The sequence below is a fragment of the Protopterus annectens genome, chromosome 6.part0 (genome assembly GCF_019279795.1).
Source record: "Protopterus annectens isolate FY-2018-M chromosome 6.part0, PAN1.0, whole genome shotgun sequence".
NCBI lineage: Eukaryota > Metazoa > Chordata > Ceratodontiformes > Protopteridae > Protopterus > Protopterus annectens.
The window spans coordinates 480460620-480485130 of NC_056737.1; the positions used below are offsets into that span (position 1 = coordinate 480460620).

The 24511-nt window shown below is 39.7% G+C and overlaps 1 protein-coding gene across 1 annotated transcript in view; it reads left to right on the plus strand.

Moving 5' to 3' along the window:
• The window catches only part of STARD9 (StAR related lipid transfer domain containing 9), a 1457104-nt gene that overhangs the window by 891976 nt on the left and 540617 nt on the right, over positions 1-24511 (plus strand). Inside the window, exon 16 of the mRNA XM_044073541.1 lies at positions 12292-12456. Coding sequence (XP_043929476.1) covers positions 12292-12456 — 165 coding nt within the window. The remainder of the gene's footprint in view (positions 1-12291; positions 12457-24511) is intronic.

Here is a 24511-nt window from a genome sequence, read left to right on the forward strand (position 1 = left end):
GGACAATTATCACCCTTTTCCACAGAGAAGGCTGTGGGAGGCATGCAGGTACACACCCCATTCATTTTGGGTGGTGTCACCCTTTGTGGATATCTTGAAGGGTACCAATAGAATAACTTGGAAGAAACCAGACACAGTAGTCCCATTGGGCAGTTCTGGTAAGGGATGCCCAAGCAAGAATTCTTTGATGATAGCCCTGAAGAGACTTCTGACACCACAGAGCTCTGCTGTTTAACTGTTAAGTCAAGGAGTATGGGACTGTAAACAGATTTGGGAAAGGAGTGTTTTTCCACCTTTCCCTGAGAATACTTAGCTAACAGACACTGTTTACATTGAAAAATCACTGATGAAATGCGTCATGTCATAAAAGCCATCCTGGACATGCCACAGAAGTAAAAGTTCAGGGCCTAGGACTCTGCCACCACAAACCTAATTTACCACATGGTCTGTGTCATCAGTATGTGCAGTGGTTCAACCAGAGTCCCAGCAGCAGGCATCATTATGTACCCTGAAATACTTGTCGCAGGTGGACAGACTTCATGGAAGACACCAGAGCAACCTTTATTGGCTCCCTGCTTGTACATCATCAAGCATGTAAAAGACACTGAGGAGCAGGGCGAAACCCTCACAGCAACAGCTTTTCTGTAAGACACAGAAAAACTATCATCAGATGTTGATTTGCTGAGAGTCGCAGCAGTTTTTCCCACCAGTGGGGGCGCAGGAAGTAGAGTGCAGGAAGCAGTTACCAGAAATTCAACTTCCAATATAATGACAAGTTCAATAGAAGGGGTTTCTGACAGTCTTTGAAATGTCACAGTTAGCCCATTGGCAGCCAGTGCATTCCAGGAACAAATGTTCTTCCACTACCACATTGGATAGAGGGGTAAAGTACATTACAGCATGAAGATCAGACAGCATAAGTTATAGTTACATTGAACTGGAGAATGCTAGTTAATAGCTTTGTGATGTTCCTGTGGCATAAAGTATGATTTAAAGCACACCTTGCAGTCAACCTTAAACTCTCATTAGTTTCTAATTGTATAAACTAAATGATATCTCCCACATAATCTGTAAATCAAGGTTGTACTGCATGTTTTTGTCATCATTGATGTATAGTGCCCTGGAGCTATAGTGATAAATATCTGAAGATGTGGTGAAGATGACTTAAAATAAGTTAAAAAGTCAGCAGGAAAATCTTAGCACATGAACTTGAAATTGTCCTAGAAAAGATTAAATTACATTTATATGCTATGATACTAAAAGGACCACATAGATATGCTAATAGATGTAAGCTAATTAGGAAAGCAAATCAAATAAAAAAAAAATATTAAATCCTGAATTTCATAACAAAACATTTGATATAGAGGAGATGCTACAAGCATTTTGCAACTTTTACATGAAAATAAATAAAACGGCTAAAGGAAAAATACAGTAAGCATTACTACAGAAATGTTAAATAATATTAATGCTAAATGTAGTACAGAGCAAAGTCAGGAATTATTGAAGGATACAATAATAAGTTAAAGAACAGATAAACTAAAGAGTAATAAAAACGCTAGGATTAAATGGGATTATAAAAGAAGCTTGCAAACTGTTCTCCCAAAGTAAGTTTAATTTACTTTAAAAAAAATAATTAATTAACTTATTTTACTTTGAAAAAATTTAATTTTGTAATTTTTTCAAAATAAAATTTGATAAAAAATGTATTACTTCAAAATGGTAGTGATGAAACAATCCAAATGATGTCCATGATGTCTGTGTAATGGAACTTTTCTCTCCAGGCCTCCACTGAAAAAGGGCAATGTTCATTTGGACTTTCCTGGTAAACAAATATCAGTCAATCAGTAAAGTCCCACCTGCCTGGAATTATTTGTTGATTTGTCTCATAATAAAGCAAGAAAAAGATCCCAAGCTATGTACTTCATATAAACATCTGTCTATTGTAAATTTAGATAATAAAAAATGCATCCATTGCTAATAATAGTATGAAAGAAATAGTAAATAAATTAATACACAAAGACCAGACTAGTTTTATAAAAAAAAAAAAAAAAAAAGAGACAAACACAAGGTAAAGATATACTTGGGAGAATTAAGCAAAATGTTTAACATTTTTGTGGTATCACTCAAAGCCAAGTACAACTTATACAAACCATATTAGGCCGTGGCATTAAAGGGGTATAGTATTTCCTAATATCAGGAATTGTATATTGGCATTAGTTTATAAAACAATACTATATTGGGCAGATAAACCTGTATCATGCTCAGTGGAAGAAAATAAATAGTATAGATTGTGATTACTTCTGCTTTAGAAATAATAGATGATAAGCAGTTATGGATACTAAAATGTTGATAGCTGTACCAATAAATTAAGAAAAATCAATTATATTAATATTTTGGTTAACATATTTTGATATTTTATATATAAACATGCTACATTAAAAATTAGAATTTTTTCTCTTTATTATTATTATTATTAAAATTTATTTTTCTGTATTTTCCTTTGGCATACAGGGATTTGTAGATTGTTCTTGCTATAATAAAATGATAGAACCAAGAGTAAATACCTTTATTTTTGGGCTGACTGTCTAAAGGAAAATTATATTTTGTCAGCAGATTAAGAGCAAGTAATTTTCAGTTAGTGCAGTCTAGGTGGATGTTAATATTTAATATAAGGAAAACATCTCAGATAAAATTTGTTTAATTATAGACCAAGATAAAAGTAGATTTCCAAAATGATTGGATTGTTCTTTAATGATTAATAAAGGAAATGGTGGAATAAAGATAGTCTTTATCTACTTTATAAAATTTAATTGTAGAATTACAAACAAATATGAATAATATTGGAAATGTTTAAGTCAGTGTGAAATAAATGATAGCAATAATAATTACAGCAGAGATTTGATTTTAAAGTCAGTAGGTTTGGCTAATATAGTGTTTTAGAAAATTGTCACGTAAATATACTCAAGTATGTATTATACCTCATAGAATTAATAAAATGTATAAAACCAAAGAAATTGCTTATTGGAAGTGTAAACAACATTTAAAAGCTGAGTGATAGCATATATTTTGTGAATGTGAAAAAAAAAAAGAATATTGGAATGGCATACAATCCTATTTTAAGGCAGAAGGGTCAGGCAGATGTATTGTTTTAGGATCTTTGATTGATCAATGTTATATTATGTGGGTACATTAACACATTAGAATATCCTCTTATGAGGACTTTTGGTTGTTGCAGGGAAAGGTAATAGTTGGAAGAACATTTCCCCCTGTAATTGGGTATTCTATAGGCACTGTTGTTTACCACAAATAGATTACTAGCATAACAATAAGATCTAACATCAAAAATCCAGATTATATGTTTTGGGTCAAGCTGAAATCTTCATTAAAAATATAACTAAAGAATAACTATATATTGTTGCTAATTTAATGGAAAGAATATGGCATTGATGATTGTGTGATTCTCATGTAATTGATATAATTGTAAACAGCTAAATTTACATTTCTGTTACGTGTCATTTGAAAAGTAAGCATTTTGTGCATAAAGAAAAACTGTGGAATAAAGACACTTCTGCTAGGTTACTATTACTGGATACAAACTACCCTTTTGTCATAGCCTGCCAACTTTGGATGTGTTTATATTATTTTTGTTTATTTCATTTACCAATCCCCTAATACCAATAACAAATATCTTTGTAAAACCCTTACACAAGCAGTCATTGTATCAAAAACACTTACACAGACAATCATCATATCACTATGCATTACCCATACTTCGTAACTTCCTCACAAAAAAAAAAAAAAAAAACACCACTACCTCCCAGTAATCAGACCAAACCAATTTCCTAGCTCACCACTGTCAGGATCACTGTTCTGTATGATTACAAAGAATCAGAAACATCTCTGGCTAAAAACACTAAAGGCCTCATTTAGACTGTCCCCCATAATCTTTATATTCCTTTTTAAAAAATAATAACATTGAACCCAACCAAGACCCAACAACTCCTTTTCCTCAACATCAGAATTACTCCCTTCTTACAGGGTCCTCAATGCCCATAGCATCAGAAACAAACTAGACCATATAATAAGTGCTTTATTTCCTAATACAATCCAGACATTCTAGCAGTCATAGAATCCCAGGTCAGAAAGAGAGTCCACAATTTCCAGAACTTTGTAACCTCCTACAAGTATGTTAGTGATGATAGACCAGGCAAATGATGGAGGCTCTATTTTTTTACAGAAGCACCTAAACCCAAAAGTCCAGTGCTCAAGGAAACTCTTCCTCAGAGTCGAGTACTAACTGAATTCTCCTAAAACGTTCATCTCACAAAGACAAATGACAACTACAGCATACCTCCTCCTGCTTCCCTAAACAAATTCAAATCACTCATCACTAACATCCTTAAAAACTGTCCCAGAAAATAACATAATCATTCTAGGTGACTTCAATCTTAATTATCTTACTATCTTCCATCTGACATGGGTACTTTCCTAGTAGACTTAGGTCGCCTTCAACTTGTAAAAGAACCCCAAGACCTAACCTCAGGTCTTCCAAACATTCCATACTTTATCTGATTATTGCAAACATACCAAACTCCATTGCCAACATAAACATTCTGCCACCATCACTAAGAACTAAACTGCCCAGTCACCTTTACAGTTGTCAACCATCCTACCACCAGTATTAAAATTCTTCAGAAGCCAGGGCAGCACAGGTATAGACAAACTCAGAATCTTTCTTACATCCCACATCTGCAACCATATATTCTCCTTACATGACCCTTTTACAGCAGCTGTAAACCAAACCAACTTTCAACTCCAGCTGCAAGACAAATTCTTAACACGTATCCACAGGCTTTATAAACCCACTAAAACTGAATGGCTGTTAACTTGTTCCTGTTCCTCTGTTAGGTGTACATGTGCAAAAGAGAGAGAGTGTTAGTGGTAGGTTGAATGTGTGTGTGAAAGAGTATGAATGCGCACTTGGTGACCTGTTGGATATGGGGGAGTTTTAAACTGTTGATAGGTACTGGGAAAGGCTGAATGACATAGGCATAGTGTTTGTTCCTTATTGGAATCTGGCCAGTGGTACTGTTGGCGTGTCAATGTTGGGCTGTCAGAAGCCTCAGTTTCGATGCATCCTAACCTGCAGGGTGATTCTTCATGATACAGTGCTGCTCCACAGGACTACAGCATCACCCCAGGGGGGATGTTGTACAGTACCATCCCATAAGGTAGACTGATATATGATGGCAAGTTCCTGATGGAGTGCCGTAACTCGCATCTGACCAGAACTCCACCTTGTGACCTTCCTAACATTCCAGGTGTAACCATTCTAAACAATGGCAAAGCCAAGACAGAAGCCAACCATGTGGAGAAGCAAGGTGAAAAGTCATGTGTTGTGGAGGAGTCTCTGTCTGAGATGGATATTTAACAAAAATCCCCAACTGCATGCCCTTGCCAGTTCTGAAGAACACCCAACATTGTGGTTGAGCACTAGGTGTCTGTTAATTTAGCCCATACTTCATAGCTGCCATCTCTTGGTTCACATGGAAAAGGGAAGTGTGCTTTCTTCTGCTGCCAGAAATGGAGCTTGCTTGTCATAATGCAAGGACACTGCAAATTTTGGAGGTGTACTCTGATAGTGGCCTCCTTACAGGTTCTCTATTTATGGACCTGACAAAGGCATCTGCCCTCATTGACCATTAAAGTCTTCTCCAAAACAAATTAATTGAAGTTAATATCAGTCCAGATGCTGCTCCCTGGTTTAAAAACTTCCTCACTGAGAGACACTTCAGAGATACAATAGGATCCTCCCAATCAAATTCTGCACCTGTTACCAAAGGTGTACCACGAAGATCCATTCTTGCTCCCCACTTCTCCGTCTTCTTTAACAAACTTCCTTGTGACCTCCCCAATCTCCCACTTATCCTGTATAGTGATGACATGGTCATTTACCGATCAGGTCTCTCTCTCACCAGCATTCAGTGCCATCTCCAGTCAGACTTACGTGAGCTCCACTAATGGCTCATAAAACATAAACTACTTCTCAAACGCACCATGACCAAAACTATGCCTTTTGGAACTCCACAGAAAATTCACTAAGCATCTAACTCTTTAACTACCTTTGACCTACACAATCATTCCATAGAGAGAACCTCCACCTTCAAATAACTACTATAGATTGATCTGTCACTAAACTTCCATTTCCACATAGTGACAGCTGCAGTAAACTTTTTCCTCTTGTGGGCCTAAAAGATCTCCCCTTTTCTATCCCAACCAACCAGAGCAATCATTGGCAAACGTTTTTCTTTCTGTCCTTGAATGTGGGCTTTCAGTTTTTGCTTCTGCCTCTAAGAAAAACATTGACACACTCCAGACTATCTCTAACAGCATTTGCCAATTCATTACAAACTCACCTGTGAGCGTCACTGTATACCTTAGAAAAACCCAAATGGCTATCCATAAAATAAATATCTAACCTACTTTCAGGATCCCAAATGTACAAGCTATTTTAACTGCATACATTTAATCCTCTTGCAGCTAGACATCATGAGAAAACTCCTCATACAACCTGAGACACTACTCACAAGCCACACTAACTCTCATTACCCCTAGAACCAAACTCTCAGGTGCCTACTCTTTCGCATGCTCTCCCCTTCGATATTAAGGAAGTCTACACTTATTCCAAATTCAGAGTGCAACTCAAAAAGCACTTCTTCATCTAAGCCAAGTGCTCCTGCTTCAGCACAGGACATATTAACTGCAGATCAGTGTGTGTATTAAACCTAGTCAGCCACTGTAGCTAGACAGTTACTGAGCATGTGAGAGATAAGTGCCATTTTGTGCAGTCAGTCAGTATGACTGTAAGCTTGAGTGGAGATGCACATGTGAATGTGTTAGAAGTAAAGTCAGTCAGTAAGCGTATGAAGTATAAAGTATATGTACAAGTTACAGCTCTTGATGTGCGTATGCATAATAAATGACTTGAACGCATTCCCAGCCTCAGTGTCTCATTTGAATACATGAGACATGCAGTGTCAGAATGGGATCCAAAGTTGCAGCAGCTCGCAAACCATGAGGCACGTAGTTACAAATAGAGCAGTATCCAACAATGAAGTCACAAACAGGTCAGCAGTTATTTGAAGTTACTTAAATTTGTTTCAAATGATTTTCAGTCACCAAACATGTGGCTTAGCATTTAAAGTGTTCAGAATAATTTCCGAGATGTTCAAAATGTCTGAGATAGTGGCATAATATTTAAAGTGTTTGAAATAATCTCTGAAGTGTTTAAAATGTTCAAAAAGGCTAAAATGTCTTAATTTTTTCACAGTGTTCAACTTTTTAACAGCAGCTAAGACTTTTTGAAGTGTCCAAAGTGTTTGAGATGTTTGCAGTGTTAAAATAAAGCATTTTCGGAGAGATTGTTGTGCACTTGAGCAAAATTACAAGTACCAGGTCTAAACTTATGTTTAAAAGCATTTTGTTGTTATGGCCAAAGGATTTTGCAAACCTGAATCACTGGTGTCTGATAATACTATTGCAGAGAATTGGCGAGTGTTTGAGCAAGAATATGTTTTCATACAGACTGCATTTTCTGATAAAGATGCATGTACAAGTGCATTTATACTTCTCATTTTAGCTGGCTCAAAGACCATTGAGTGAGAACATTCATTTGTGTATGCAGGGGAGGGAGAGAACTATTAAGATACAGGTGTGAAGACCCTGAGTGCTTAAAATGTAGAGAAATGTGTAACCCTCAAATGAGTATTACAATGGAAAGGCACAAATTTTATACAAGAAATCAAAAGCCTGGTTAAACTATTGTAGCATATATTACCAACTTAAGAAATAAAGCATAAACATGTAGATCTGGTGATCTACGAGATCAGTTGATAAAAGACTGTGTTGTATGTGGTGTCAGTAATGATGCAGTGAGAAATATTTTGCTTCAAGATAGTGAATTAGCATTGAGGAAAGCCTTTGAGATTTGCCATATACATGAAATTACAAAAAAGCATGCGAATATGGTTACAAATGAGAAAAGCATGTTTGCAGTATCTGCTAGTACGAATGTTGATAGTGTGCAATAGAACGTTGAGATGGAAAAGAAATATAAACCAAGAGGTAATGCCTCAACCAACCTCATTGTTAACAGTCGCACTTATGGAAGCAATCATTGACCTAAACAGGAAAGGTGTTTAAGTTTTGGTCAGCAATGTCACAAATGTAAGAAGTGGAGTCATTTCAAAAGACTTTGCAAGTCTAAAGTGTCTCAAATTTATGTTAAAATAAGAGTATCTAAAGAAGCAAGTAAATCAGATAGAGACTGTAGTGAACTCCAAGAGCTGTTAGCAATCTTTCTATGTTGATGGTGTCCCTGTGATTGATGAAACAGTTAATACAGTAGACTGTCAGTTGTCAACAAAGAGTGAAATATTTTGTACTGTACAAATTAATGGGAAACCTGTGGAGCTTAAAGTCGATACTGGATCTAAGTGCAATGTTATATTAGCACAAATGTTTGCTGAAGTAAAAGCTGGTGAGAAACTTGATTCAGCAAAGTGTGCAAAACTAGTTGCTTATGGTGGTGAAGAGATTCAGACTGATGGTGCAGTAGTTCTTTCATGCCATTCTGATGGAAACAGCTATGACTTGCAGTTTTATGTAATTAAAAAACACATGCAGTCACCTCTTTATTAAATGAAACCGGTCCCATTCTTAGACTGCACAGCCTCAAAAACAGTCTAAGAATGGGACCGGTTTCATTTAATAGAGGTTCAATATGTAAGGTATGAATAACAATAGTTTTACACATAGTATTTTTAGTGAATACACTATTTTCAAGGATGAGCTTGATAAACTTCTAGTCACATATTCCATTAAGTTAAACCATGAAGTAAGTCCAGTTGTTAGATCAGCAGGGAAGATTCCAGTAGCAATGCAGAGAATAGTAACATCAGAACTAGACAAAATGGAGAATTTAGGTGTCCTTACTCAAGGAGAAGAACTGACTGAATGGGTGTATCCTCCATGGTCATAGCTCATAAGAAAAGCTCAGATGATATTCAAATCTGTATTGATCCAAGAGACTTAAAGCACTTAAACGTCCTCATCATCCAGTGTGTACAGTAGAAGAGGTAGCCAGTCTCATGCCAAATTCCACTGTTTTTTTTTCAGTCTTAGATGCAAAAAGCTCTCTTTGGCAAATTTTGCTGGATCACAAGTCTTTATTGTTAACTACATTCGGTATACCATTTGGTAGATACAGGTTTCTAATAATGCCATTTAGAATCAATTCTACCAGTTATGTCTTTCAGTGTGCCATGGAACAAATATTTGATGGTTATCCATGTGCTATTATAGTAAACAACATTATTATTGGAGGCAGTTGTGAAGATGAACATGATAGAAATCTCAGGAAAGTTCTAGATCGTGCATGTGAAGTAAATCTTAAACTGAATCCTCTGAAATGTAAAGTCAAACTGGAAGAAGCTACTTATGCAGGACATTTGTTTACCAGTTCTGGCTTACAGCCAGATATGTCTGAGCAAATAGTTGTTGAACTGCCAGTTCCACAGAACATCACATCTTTACAGCATTTTCTTAGGTGTGGTCAGCTATTTAGGAAAGTTCATCCCAGACTTGAGTGAGCTTTCTGCACCATTACATGAGTTGATAACCAAAAATGTAAACTGGTTCTGGTTGAAACAACAACAAAGAGGATTTGTTATTCTGAAGAAGAAAGTTGCCAGTCTACCCATATTGAGATATTATAATGTTCACAAACCTGTAACTATTTCTTGTGATGCTTCAAGGTATGGCCTTGGTGAAGCATGTCTTCAAGAGGACATACCAGTAGCTTATGTGTCGAGAACTTTAACTCAAATAGAGATGCATTATGCACAAATAAAGAACTTTTGACAGTATTGTTCACGTTTGAAATTTAGTGATTATATTTATGGCAGACTTATCCAAATAGAGATTGATCACCAACAGTTAGTGACAACTGTGAAAAAGCCAATGCATACAGCCCCAGCTCAATTGCAATGCATGATGTTAAAAGTACAATTTCAATATTGTTTACAAAATGGGCAAACACTTGTACCTTGCTGATGCTTTGTCATGTGCACCCAAACAAATGACATAGCAGCATGAAAATGAAACAGCAGACTTTGCAGTCAGGGAAGTCAGAGATTTTTCAAGCCTTGATGACGATGAACTTGGTGAACTAAGAAATCACACAGCTTTAGAACCAATTCTCCAGAAGCTGACAAACATTATCAGTCAAGGATGGCCAACACTACAAACTAGTTTACCACTTGACATTCCTCAGTTTTGTCTTTACAGAGATGAGCTCATCATGATGGAAGATGGAATCATCATGAAAGGTCCAAAATTGGTAATTCCTAAAGCATTACAATAGGAATATATCAAAATTTTCCATCATGGTCACTCTGGTACTGATTCAACTAAAAGAAGGGCAAGAGACATTGTATTTTGGCCTTCTGTGTCCAAAGATATAGAGTAGAAAACTCTAGCATGTTCAGTCTACAACAGCACCAAACTGCATCAACAAAAAGAGTCACTTCAACTACACCAAATTCCTGAATTACCATAGTTGATGGTTGCTACAGATATTTTTGAATGGAATGGTCAAAATTACTTGGTGGTGGTAGACTCTTACTCAGATTGTTTTCAAATTGACCTACTTTCTAATCTAACATCCAGCACAGTCATTACAAAATTGAAGAGACATTTTGATGTCCATGGTAATCTGCACAGAGTCATGTCTGACAATGGTGCAAATTTTACTAGTCAGCAGTTTGAGAAATTTGCTGAGTCTTGGGACTTTGTTCATGTTAACAGTAGCCCTGAGTATCCACAAACCAGTAGTTTAGCTGAACATGCAGTTTGGAGTGCAAAGAACTTGTTGGAGAAATCCAAAAGAGATGGTACCAATGTTTTCCTTAACTTATTCAATCTCAGAAACATTCCTTGAGACAACTTGTTTGGTTCATCTGCTCAAAGATTGATGTCCAGACAGACGCAAACAACTCTTCCATTCAGCAAACAATTGATAGTACCAAACTCAAAGAACAATAATGTGGTCAAGGCCCGACTTTCAAGAAAACAGTTGTACTCTGATAAAACCAGTAAACCCCTTTGACCATTGTTACAAGGAGAAGTTGTGTGAATGCCAACATCCAAAGGTCATGATCGTGTAGAAATCATGAAGGACATTTGTAAGGAACTGAGATCATGCATCATACAATCTGAAGGAATGGATTACTGAAGGAATCGTAGACATGTGTTTACCTGTCTCAGAACTAGTGCCACAGCAGATTACCTATGCCAACGACTCTAAGTTTGAGAGTGACTCAACAACTGTTCAAATTCAGAAGGACAGTGTGCTTTCTTCAAGCAACTCTGATGTGTAAACCCATATGTTCCAATATTGAATGAAACCCCATAGATTGTCCCTATTATTAAACCCAGCCAGAATTTCTATGTAACTAGATCGGGTAGAATTTGCAAACACAATCCTAAATACACACCGACTTGGATTTGAAGTCAGTTACGTTTACGTTGGAAATGTTGAAGTAATGTCTAGCTCTTAAATATGCCTTGATTCTTGTATTTTGCAATGTCGAGCAAAATAAAAGAGGAAGGATGTAGATCAGTGTGTATATTAAATCTAGTCAGCCACTGTAGCTAGACAGCACATGCATATAAGTTACTGAGCACATGCAAGATCAGTGCTATTTTGTGTAGTCAGTCAGTGTGAATGTAAACTTGACTGGAGATGCACGTGTGAGTGTGTTAGAAGTAACAAGTACGGAGTATATGTACAAGTTACAGGTCCTGATGTGTGTATGTATAAAAAATGACGTGAACACATACCCAGCCTCAGTGTCTTATTTGAATACATGAGACATGCAACATTAACTAACCTATTTCCTTTCCAAGTCTCTTTCACGATTCACTGAACACACACACACACACACACACACACACACACACACACACACACACACACACACACACACACACACACACTTTTTTTCTGTGTAATTAGTCTGAACTGTTGTGTTATTGCTTACATTTCTGTATTTTTTGTTAATGAAATGTTTTGTAATTCTCCTGGGGCTGAGCCTGAAACTGGTCAATACTGATCAGTGCACTACCCCAGTAAAGAAATATAAATAAATATAACAGTGCAAAGTAATGCTGAGAGGTATGACATGTAACACATATTAATGCCTTTGCATTTTTTTTTTTTGTTTTTCACAGATAGAGCAACTTACCAAAGACTGGACTGACAAGTGGACATCTGATAAATGTGGTGTGGATATCAATCAGGGGAAAGCAGGGGTGACCATAGACTCACATTTACCTCACCTAATTGCCATGGATGATGACATTCTGAGCACAGGCGTTGTGCTGTACTACCTCAGGGTGAGAGGCTACAAAACACCTGCAATGCATTTTTCCATTCTGTCCATCCTGGGTTTACACTAAACACAAGGAAATGCACATAAACATACATTGTGCCTTTGCCTTCTGACATCCCTTGGTTTCCTTGCATAGTCTTATCCCTGCTCTTCCTGTAGAACTTAATCTGTGTCCAGGCAGGATTAGGAGAGAAACTGCTACTCTACTTTGAATACATGTCCCTCAGTCAGAGATATTTAATGCCTGGACAGAAACTTGATGTGGGTGGTCTTGATCTGCTATGTTTCCTTTCTATCTACATTGCTCCTTACCTCTGTTGTCATAGACATGAACACACTTGACAGTGTGTATGCACGGTGTTTCCTTAACTCTTCTTCTGCTGCCTCCCAATCTCCATTACAAGTCATCCACAGAGTGAGACTGTACACACTGCCTGTTTGCTACTCTATAAAATGAAGCAGAAAGCAGTCAATGAATGTTTAACAACCTAGTTCCACTCTGGAATACATGATGTAACAATAACACTGGAATGAATGCACTTCTCATCCTTCAATACCCAAAATTAGTTGTGAATTTATTTTAATACTGTGGGTGTGTGATAAGGTGCTCTGACAAGGCTTACTGCTTATTAATGCTTCTCATCTGTTTTCCTTGTAGCTAGTGCCATTTTAAAACATGCTTCTGATTGTAATTATACCTGCTTTGCTATTTGATCTTGTCTGTGGTCTTCTGTGAACAAAAGAGTGGTCCTCTCATTGGATGAAATATACCTGTTTTGCTATTTGATCTCGTCTGTAATGATCTGTTTGTAAAAAAAATGGTGCTCCTCTCATTAGATGAAATTTTATCCTGGTTTTTAGCTAAACCTGTTCCCCCCACCTCACATCTGTTGTATAAAATTAATTCATTAACCAGGGATAAAGTCTGAACTGTAACTCAGAGGTCTCTGGATCAAATATTAACCCAGGTATAGAAGGAAATGACATGGGAGGGTGGGGGTGAGCAGCTAATGCTACTCACTCATACTTGGGAAGAAAAGGGCAGCACCTTTCCCAAAAAATTGGCATCCAACAAAGATATGGATGTTGTAACTTGTAGCAATGGGGCCAGTATTTGTATGCACACCTATTTCTACCATTCTAGATTTAAAAGAACCTTAGCTTAGTTGCCCGTGTAGGGAATTGTAAACATACTCCACTTCCAAGTAAGTGAGCACCATATTAGAAAAGTTAAAGCTGTGGCAATGTTAGATAAAACAAGAGTACACATTGCAAGTTTTATGTAATGGCTGTCAATCTTCAGGTCTAAATGATACCTTACATTTTTAAAAAGTCTTAAAAAGGAGACCTTTAGAACATTAATTATATTTTAACATTTTGCTCCTGCAATCATACCTCTCAAGACTATGTCATTATGAGGAACATACCTCATTTGAGGTCTTAAAAAAATTCATGTTCCTCAAAGTTCCACATTGCAAGGGTCTGGCACACATTTTGTATTAGGAATCTTTTAACTGATATCCATGGTAAATAGCAATGAATCATATTAATTCATTAAAAGATATTTTTTATAAGTTAAAAGAGCATATTTTAACCACCCTGTGACCTTTTTAGTTGAAGTTGTTAGTAAGCCTTTAGTATGTGTTCCACATTTTGCCCATTTGTTCCACATTATGAGGGAAGGTGTTCCTCATTTTGGGAATGGAAGGTTGAGTGCTATGCCTGACATGTCTTTTTAGCAATTTTACCAGTGAATGTATGGCTTCATTGGCTTGTTTACAGTCATGTGATTTGTTCATTTCATTATTTAAATTGTGTGATGTGTTCTGCCCTTCAGTTTTTTAAATTCCTACATAGTGGAGAAAAGTACTGGTGATCAACATTAAATCTGAAGTAGTTTACTTCATTTGGTCTTCAACGTTTGGGATACTAGATCCGTATCGGATCCGAGGTGGCAGTTTCACTAGTATCTGCTCTGAGCTCCAAGCTCCTCCCCTTACCCGTAATACACCTCCAGTACCTTCCAACCCCCAGATCTCATTTGCCTTGGCTTGCCTGATGCATTGTGATCCCCTGAGCTCTGAGTTAGTGAGTGGGTTTTTGCTTTTTTAAGCAACCTTTTTCTAAACATTTTCAGTGTAGTTGTTTAGTGAAGGTTCCCTCTTCTCCTCCCCTCTCTGGTGTGTCGTGTGTTAGAAAGTTTCCAATGTAGTTTTAGTGTTAGCTTGTTAGTCTGTATTGCTTCCCCTCCCCCCTCAGTGTTCTGTGTGCCTTGAGTGTGTGGTGAGTGGTTTGTGAGTGAGAAATAGGTTATTTTTCTTCTCCTTTTTCCTTCTCTAGTGTGTTTTTTTTGTACAGTCATGGCTGACCCCAAGCCTGTATTTAAAAGGTGCACTGAGTGTGGCCATAAATTGTCTCTTGCAGATGGCCACACTTTGTGTGATGTGCTTGGGCATTACCCACTTGAGTACAGAGTGTACTATCTGTGCAGGTTTTAACCCATGAGCTATTAAGGACAGGAAGGCTAAATTGGCCCTCAAAGGCCTTCTTTCCACTTCTGAGGTGGCTGCCTCATCCACGGCTTCGGTCACAGTGGCTGTTGTGGCTGCCTCTCCTTCCTCTCTTGCCCTTGCTTCTCTTCCTTCCTAGGCTGGGACTCAACCTCCCGCTTCTAAGCCTGTGGAAGTGGAGTGAAAAAGGGGCAGAGAGAAGGAGAGGGAGCACAAGGACAAGCATTCTTCTAAGCCAGAGAAATGCAAGAGGTCACCGGACCTTCCTTCTACTCCCACCAAAAGTCAGGCTAAGATCCTTGACTCCCCTCGGATCTGATCTCTGAGATTTTCCCCGGAGCCGGAGGAGACACATCCTCCATCTAAGGCCCCGGTCCCTCGACCTGCCAGGTAAGAGTCCATGGCCTCGTCGAGATCCACGCGTAGCTTATCGGTAGTTGACATGGATAAAACTGATGGGGAGGTTCATTTGTACACAGATCAAGATGGGGGTCTTGCCAGCCCCCTCTCCCTCTGGAGGGGGGAGCTTGCTTCCTTTTTTCACACCAATTTCTCCTTCTCTGCTCCATCCACCAGTTTCTGATTACTTGGATTCGAGGATGGCCTTAGTCAGGGGGTCGGCACCGATGGTACCTGTCTTCTTGATGCCGACAACTGCCTGGAGCATGTCGGATATGACCAGTTCATATCCGAGTGGCTCTCTGAGCTGGAGCTTAGGTGTCAGATCCAAGGGAGTGGAACTTTTTTCATCGGCTCCGGCATTGTCAGGACAAGTTCCCTTCCTCAGAGCTTTGTCCACTTCAGGCCCAGCTCCGATTCTCGCATCAGATCCGGGGAGAGCGGCTTCCGTTTTGGTACCCCAGGAGGTTCGTTCTCCCTCGGCGTTCAACGTGGTGGAAAGGGTTCCCTCCACTGGATTGACACCTTTGACTATCCCCTCAGATTCCGCCCTGACCCCCTCAGCTGCGTCTACGCATCCCATCAATTTACGAGAGGGACAGCCTGTTCTCGAGGAACCCCAGATGGTTTCCCCTGAGGAACAAGTGGCTTGCGAGTCCCACCCCCGGAGAGCCCCACCGGAGACGTACCTCGCAAGCATACGTGTAAGAGGAGGCACTTGGACTCCCCCAAGTCCCTCACCGAGGATACGGATTTGGATGATGGGGAAGGATCCCCCAGGTCAACTCCCGAGGATGTCTCCTTTGGAGACATCATGGAAATAATACACCAGCGGGGAGGTTGGTCCACCCCCAAACCTTCTGATGAATCCGTGTTCCTGGAGTCTTTTGGCACGGGCCCACTTACTTTCTGGGTGTCCCCTCCCGCAGATCCCCTGGTGGACCTGGTCACCTCTCTGGCCTGGGAGGAGCCAGATACCATAGAACCAATCCCTAAACATCCTAAGATCATGAGTCCAGCATCAGATAGACCCGCGTGGAACAAGGACTCCCCCATAGATGCTATGGTGGTAGTGGCAGCCACAAAAAAGGAACTAGCCCAAGAGAGTTCCTCGTTTCATCCTCGTGACCGAACGTTGCAGATGGTGGACCGCTTAGGGAAGGGGGTTTATGCATCAGCAACCTTTTCCATTAGGGAGCTGAACTACCTGGCCCATGTCACGAGACTCCAGCGCGACCTGGTCAAGGAAATAGCTGAGTCTCCCCCCAAGTCCATGTCACAGGAGGACAGGGACTCGTTCTCCGCGAGGATGGCCCCTTTGAAAACAGTCTCCAACACGTCCATGTGACTCTTCTCACATGCTACTGAAAGAGTGGTTAGGGTGGCTGGGTCTAGCGTGTCCATGAGGCACAACGCCTGGTTCAGACTATTTCAGTTTTCGGAACCTTTCAAGGAGTCCTTTGCCAATGCCCCTTATGACGGCTCTACTCTCTTTGGTAAGACTGTCAAAGAGACTTTAGTCCAGAATGAGAAGGATGGGAAGGTACTGTTTGCCATTGAAATCTGCTTCTCGAACCCTCAAAGATGCTTTTCCTGGAATCAGAGAGGGCAAAAGATGATGTGGTTCTGGAAGTCACAGTATTCCCGAGACACTCAGGGCTCTTCTTCCCCCAGAGTCACAGGGGGACAGAATGGATGCCGGCCCAGAGGCAGAGGGGGTCCGAAGAATTTTGGGTCTCGAGAACCTTTCTCGGACAGGCCCGGACAGCAACCCTGAAGGGTTGCCCATCAGCTCTACTCTGGAGGCAGTCTGGAGATGATTGCCATTGCAACTGGTGGCATGGGAGTCCATAACACCAGACTGCTGGGTGCTTCAAATCATATCCAGAGGATACTCTATCCACTTTGTGGTTCCTCCCAAACCTCCAAAACACCTCCCGGAAATACCACCCATGCAAAGGGAGGCAGCAGCACAGGAAATTTCCAAGCTGTTAGAAAAATGAGCCTTCAAACCCATCTCCCCAGATTAGTCTGGATTGGGCTTCTACTCCAGGTTCTTTTTGGAGCCAAAGAAAACAGGGAACTTGAGGCATATTCTGGACCCATCTACCCTGAACCTGTCAGTGGCCAAAGAAAAATTCCGGATGGTCACCCTACAGTCCATCATGCCTTACCTGCAAGAGAGCGACTGAATATGCTCGTTAGACCTCCAGGATGCCTACTATCACATAAAGATGCACAGAAGCTCTAGGAGGTTCCTCTGCTTCCGGCTAGGATTACCAATTTCGAGCCCTACCCTTTGGTCTCACCACAGCCCCCAGGGTGTTCACCAATGTGATGCTGGTAGTAGCGGCTCACCTGAGGCTTCAGGGGATTCAGGTCTATCCATACCTGGACGATTGGCTCCTCTGCTCCCACCAAGCATCTACTTTCTCAAACCAGGGATTATTTCTTAAAGCTTGCCCTGCTTTTGGGGATCACAATCAACACATCCAAATCCCTTCTAAATCCTGTCCAGGTGATAGACTACATTGGAGCAAGGATAGACACCTTACAATGCAAAATCTTCCTGACCTCGGAGAGAGTTCAAAACCTGAGGATGCATGTCTTCTCATCTTCCATCGGGCAGAGTCAGTGTTGAGGGCCTTAGGTTCAATGGCAGCAACCATAATCCTTCTTCTGTGTGCCCAATTACATATGAGAATTCTACAGTGGACATTAGCTGTACAATGGTCCTTGTTGGAACTTTCATTATCATATTTAATACAACTCATTTGAGTCTGTCAGTCATCCCTTCTGTGGTGGATGTGCTCTCTGGAGATCTTGGAGGGCCGACCCTTTGTTTCGGCCTCTGCCCTACCCACAATGACCATGGACGCCTCCCATCTCAGGTGGGGGGGGGCATTGTTCGGACAGGACAGTCCAAGGCCTGTGGTCCCCTGTAAAGACCAGCTTGCACATAAACATTCTAGAGATGAGGGCAGTCCTTTTGGTGTTGCAGGCCCTTCATGCCTTTCTTCCTCTGGGAACCATTGCAATTCAGTCAGATAACATGTCAGTGGTCTGGTACATCAACAAACAGGGAGGGACCAGATCTTACCCTCTTTGTCGCGAGGCCATGAGAGTGTGGGAATGGGCGATCTCCACTGGTCGTTTTCTCATAGCAGCGCACATACTGGGATGGTCCAACATTCTAGCATACAGGTTAAGTCGGACTATTCTGATGCCTTACGAGTGGTCTCTGAATCTTTCAGTAGCAGAGAAGATCTTCCTGGAGTGGGGTCAGCCTTGCTGCGATCTCTTCACATCTCCTTCCAATAGTGCAGCGAGTTTTTTGCTCTGAACTCCCTGTCGGGGGAGTCCCCCAGAGATGCTCTAGCCCATGCTTGGCCTCCCGGTCTTCTGTATGCTTCCCTGTGGTACCTCTTATTCTGAGGTTTCTACAGAAAGCTCATCGACAGTGGAGCAAAGCGATCCTCACTGCCCCGTTTTGGCCTCACCAGGTATGGTTTCCCTTCCTTTGTTCTCACCTTCTGGCTCCGCCCTGGATCTTGGATCCCATTCAGGATCTGATTTCACACCCATCGGAGGTTCCTCATCCGAACCTGGACAGTTTGAAGCTCACAGCTTGGCTGCTAAAGTTCCCATGATTGCTAGGACTCCTGGATTATCCTCTTCAGTTAGGTCTATTCTGGTGGCTCCTCATAAGTCTTCAACCAGAAAGGTTTACAGCAGCAAGTGGAAATGTTTTTCCTTTTGGGCATCTTGAAGGAGTTTAAACCCCTTCATGGCTCCTATTTCTGCCATTCTTGATTTCCTAGCTCATATTTTTCAACAGGGAGCTAGTTCTTCTACTATCAAAGTTCAATTGGCTGCCATTTCTCATTTTCATGTGGGTGAGAATTCTCCCTCACTGTCCTCCTCCAGACTGTGTGTAAAGCCTTTATCAAAGGGACCTTTCTGTTACGCCCCCCAGTCAAGGATCCTGTTTCCCCATGGGATCTTATTATGGTTCTTCAAGCTTTGGTCGCTCTGCCTTTTGAACCTGCTGCAACCACAGATCTAAAATTCTTACCTTGGAAAACAGCATTCCTGCCGGCTATCATTTCTGCTAAAAGGGTCTCAGAACTGCAAGCTTTGTCCATCAAAGTTCCATATATGATTTTCCATAAAGATAGGGTTTCCTTTCAGACCAATCCATCCTTTCTTCCTAAGGTGGCATCACAAGTTAATATCAATCAAACCATTAATTTACCTGTCTTCTTTCCTAACTTTGCTAACAAAATGGAATACAACTCTGTGTTGGATGTTCATAGACAGTTACGATTTTATTTACACAGGACCAAAAACTTCCGTAAATCCGATCAGCTGTTTGTGTCCTTCTACAAACCCTTTTTGGGTAAACCTATCTCCAAGGTCACTATTGCTAGGTGGATTTTCCTCATGCATCCTTCAGGTCTATAAGGACAAAGGTATGTCTCCTCCAGGTCAGGTGAAAGCTCATTCTACTAGGTCCATGGCTATGGCCTTTTGGTCTAGAGTCTCATTTGATGATATTTGTTCTGCAGTTGCTTGGTCCTCATCTCATACCTTTATTTCTCATTACAAATTGTATTTGACTTCTAGGAGGAGCGCATCCTTTGGTTCCGTGGTGCTCTGGAATATCTTTCCATGAGAGCCACCCATGAGTTTAGTAGCTGAGGACTCTGTCCCACAGGTTGAAGACCAAATGAAGTAAACTACTTCAGATAAAGAAGTTATGTACTCACCATAATGTTCCATCTGAGTAGTTCTACTTAATTTGTGTTCAACCGTCCCTCCCTCCTTCCCCCTGACCTTGTCATATGAACAACCTGCGGGCTGCAGTTGTAGGTCATAAAGTATTTTTCAGGTCGGGTTATCAGTATAAGGGTCAAAAGACTCGATCTGGGTGTTGGAAGGTAGTGGAGGTGTATTTTGGGTAAGGGGAGGAGCTTGGAGCTCGGAGCAGATGCTAGTGAAGTTGCCAGCTCAGATCCAATACGGATCCAGTATCCCACAGGTTAAAGACAAATGAAGTAGAACTACTCAGATGGAACATTATGGTGAGTACATAACTTCTTTTTTAATAAAATTAATTTTTGTTTTGGGAGTTGCTGTGAATTTGTTTTATGTTTTGCAACCTACAGACTTACATTGGGCATGTGCTGTCAACACCCATCCAAAGAAAGCTCATCTTTGTACATTTGAGTGATCTGTTTTGTTAAGTTATATCTACAATCATGAATAAGTCAGATAGCATTCTTTTGCCTCCAGCTTGAAACATAGCGGGCTCTATTGTCTAATATTTTTTGTTAGAATGAGTATGCTAATAAAAACCTCTGGTCCTCTTTCTTTACTGTGTGTGTGTGCGTGTGTGCGTGTGTGCGTGTGTGCGTGTGTGTGTGAGTGTGTGTGAGTGTGAGTGTGTGAGTGTGTGAGTGTGTGTGAGTGTGTGTGAGTGTGTGAGAGTGTGTGAGAGTGTGTGAGAGTGTGTGAGAGTGTGTGAGAGTGTGTGAGTGTGTGTGAGAGTGTGTGAGAGTGTGTGAGTGTGTGTGAGTGTGTGAGAGTGTGTGTGAGTGTGTGTGAGTGTGTGTGAGTGTGTGTGTGTGTGTTTAAAAGAGATTAGCAGTAATGGCTTCCCTTCATACATACTATACTGGATAACCCTCTTGATCCAACGTATTGCACATAAAGAAAAGGGTATATTAGCATGTGTGTGAAGATATGCTAGTCTGCATACATGCATGTATAAAAAACTCTAGCTTGGATATTGGATAATTTTTTCTTGCAGTTTTTACTCAGTGGTTTTTTTGGTGTGACCTTTTTTTACCCTTTGGTTTGGATATTAGTTGGGATATTTTGCAGGAATCTTAGTGTGTATGAGCATCAGCTGGCTTTAAAGACACAGTGTTTCTGAAGTATAGCCAAACTATTCAGTTATGCTATGCTTATGAGGTCAGTAAAAAGTCTGAAACATGTATGCCCACAGCTAGTGGGGTTTGGCTGTATTGGTCTGAATGTAACCATAAAGTATAAAATAATGTCATGAGCATTCTGAAGCTGTGTCGCTGAAATACTTGATGTCCTTAAGAGGTCATTTGTATATATCCCATGGGTCTCCATCTTAGGAGGTTTAAGGTATCGCACAAGTATAAACTCTAGCTTAGCTAGGTTTTTCTGAATGGTTTGTCTGAGTGACCTTTTTACCCCTGGGTTTATGTTATATATATATATATATATATATATATATATATATATATATATATATATATATATATATGGGTGTGTGCGCACGTGCACGCTTGCACAGGATGTGAAGTGTGTGTATATATATATATATATATATATATATGTGTGTGTGTGTGTGTACATTATACATATATATAGTACAGCAGTCCATCTAAGTAAACAAGCATAGAAACACAAAAAAAATCATTGCCAGCACTTTATAAACATATCTCTTCCTCCTCCCAAAATAGCACTGAATATCCAAACAAACAGCAAAGGAAAACAAATCATTTCATATTCCAATCACTTAACCTAACCCTAACACTATAACAGCAGAACAAATTTGTCTGAATAGCAGCGAATGCCATCTTGCTCGTCTTTGCGGTTCATTTTGTTGTGATGGCTCAATCAGTCAGAAATTTGCCAAGACACTTGTTGCTGTGATTGTTTTTTTTTTCAGAGAGCCAATAATGCATGTGTATTAGGAAATTATGTTACTGATTGAGGATGTCAATTTCAGAGCTATAAGCTGAATAAAATCTGTCTACATGATGTTAATATTGGTACGTCTGCATAGTATTTGCTTTGTGGTATAGGGAGACTTCCTTGTTTCATGATTGCATAGAACATAGTAATTCCAAACATCCATAGGAATGAGATCTGTAAACTCGTCTGTTAATTTATTATACACCACCATTTCTATAAATATTTCAATGTGAACCTTTTATTGGTTTCCGAATTCCTCTTATTTATACACATTTTGACAGCATTTCCTAACCATCTGTATAGGATTTCTGATTATTGTTCTTGTCATAGGCTCCCTAAGTCTGGCTACCACTCTTTCTACTTTGTGTTTCATAAATCATTATGCTTAAAAGTTTTTGTGCTCTACAGTTATCAAAAATGGTTGCTTAATAGCAGATTTTCTAAACTCATGCACATTATCCAAATGCTGTCTTATTTTACCTGCATCACTCTGCGTTAGCTTCTCTTCTTATTTTGAGCTTCCACTCTTTCTGCAGTACTTTAACCTTTGTCATCCCCTCTAAGTATCTTTTAAACACCTTTATTGATTTATTACTTATGACATAGGCAAACGTCCATTTAAATAAAAGTAATCAAACTATATCAACAGGTATACATTTGCAAACTTTATACATCACATAAATTGTTATATATCATATAGTCAAAGCTACATTACATAAACTGTTCAGTACCTGCTTTCTCTTAAACCTCATTCTTCCTACAAAACATTTTTCTGCCTGCATGGTTCCCATAGTTTCCATTTTTCTATGTAATTTACTCCATTTCTTTTCTCTGTTACAGTGTTCAATACTTCAAGTATAGTTGGTTTAGATTTTGATTACTATTTTCTATTAATTGCTTTTTGGCCAGCCACAAGAATTAAACTCAACAAGGCCTTACTGTGTCTAGGTGATTCAGATACTGTATCCCAGCTCAAAAAAATAATTTCTTTGGTTGCACTCATTTGCTTGCCCAGTATTTCTGACAGCGTACTCCATACGGAATTTTAAAAGTCTGCCAACTCATTATACTTTGAGAACATATGCTCCCAGGTACCTCTGTCTTCCCCATTACATCCCCAACATTTGCCATCTGAGGAAAGGTTCTTTGGAGTCTGCTTGGGATATAAAAGCATCTATGCATACACTTCCATGCAAAAGTCCTAAAACGTCTGGATTGTGTTGCATATTTGGGACCCATATGTATATCCTCCTAGTGTTTCACTTTTAATTGCATATCTGTCTCTTTTCTGAATTTTTTTGACCTCTTCTGATTGATTCCTATAGTTATCATGCAATATTTTTATGCCCTACTTATTAATCATTTTAACAGCAGCTTTTATTTTAGATTCAGTTAAAAACTCAACAAGTGCAGATCTTTAATTTAGGATTCCGTTATCCCTTTCTCTTTGTCTGTACTCTGATATCGATCCCCAATAGGGAAGGCAATCACTGCCCTGCAATCTAAACGTCTTCTTGGCCTCTTCCTATTCTGTTACCTTTCTCTCTTTCTAATTACTTGTTCTCAGTGCATTGATTACTTTTCCAATTTTCTCCAGTAAATTCCTTCCCCCTTTGGCCAATTCTCTGTATCCCTAATTGCAGTCATCCCTATCACCAGAATCTCCTTTCTCCATTTCCATGTTGGCTTAGTTCTTGGTATACTTTCATTATTTTTACTGTTGTATTTTGCCATCAATATCCATAGGCAAGAACTTCTAGTTTCTCAATTTTTATATTATCTTTTGTTGAGTCTCTTCCCATATATCCTTAGCCATAACAGAATATTTTTTAATCCATACTCCTAAATACTTCATTTTATTATCTCCCTGTAAATATGGGTACTGCTGAACCATTTCTTGTCTGGGTGCATAGTTTATAGCTATACCCTCTGTTTTATCTTTATTAATTTTATATTCCCAAAAAACCCAGACCTGTCTCAGAATGTTCCATAACACTGAGATGTCCCTTTCTGGTTCCATTAGGTACAAAATAATATCTTCAAATAAAGCAAACTTTTCTTGAACGCCATACTAATTAATTCCTTGATTTTCTGAGTCCCCTTATTTTCTTTGCCGGTGGTTCTAAATATAATTCAAATAAACCCCCATTTGGCATGTACCTCACTAGACACCTGCAACAACTGGAGAGACCACAAAAATACCTCACAAAGAGGATCCTAGGCCTTAAACACTTGTCCTATATGGATAGACTGAAAAAACTCCTCATATCGTTTACTTAGAGGCAATCTCTGCTTGACTTACAAAGCTATATCTGACCCAGCTCTGTTAGAAATGCTACATCTGAAGAAATCCCAATCCCTCCACACCACATGCTCCAGAGACCTCAACCTCATTAACACAATCAACAGAACATG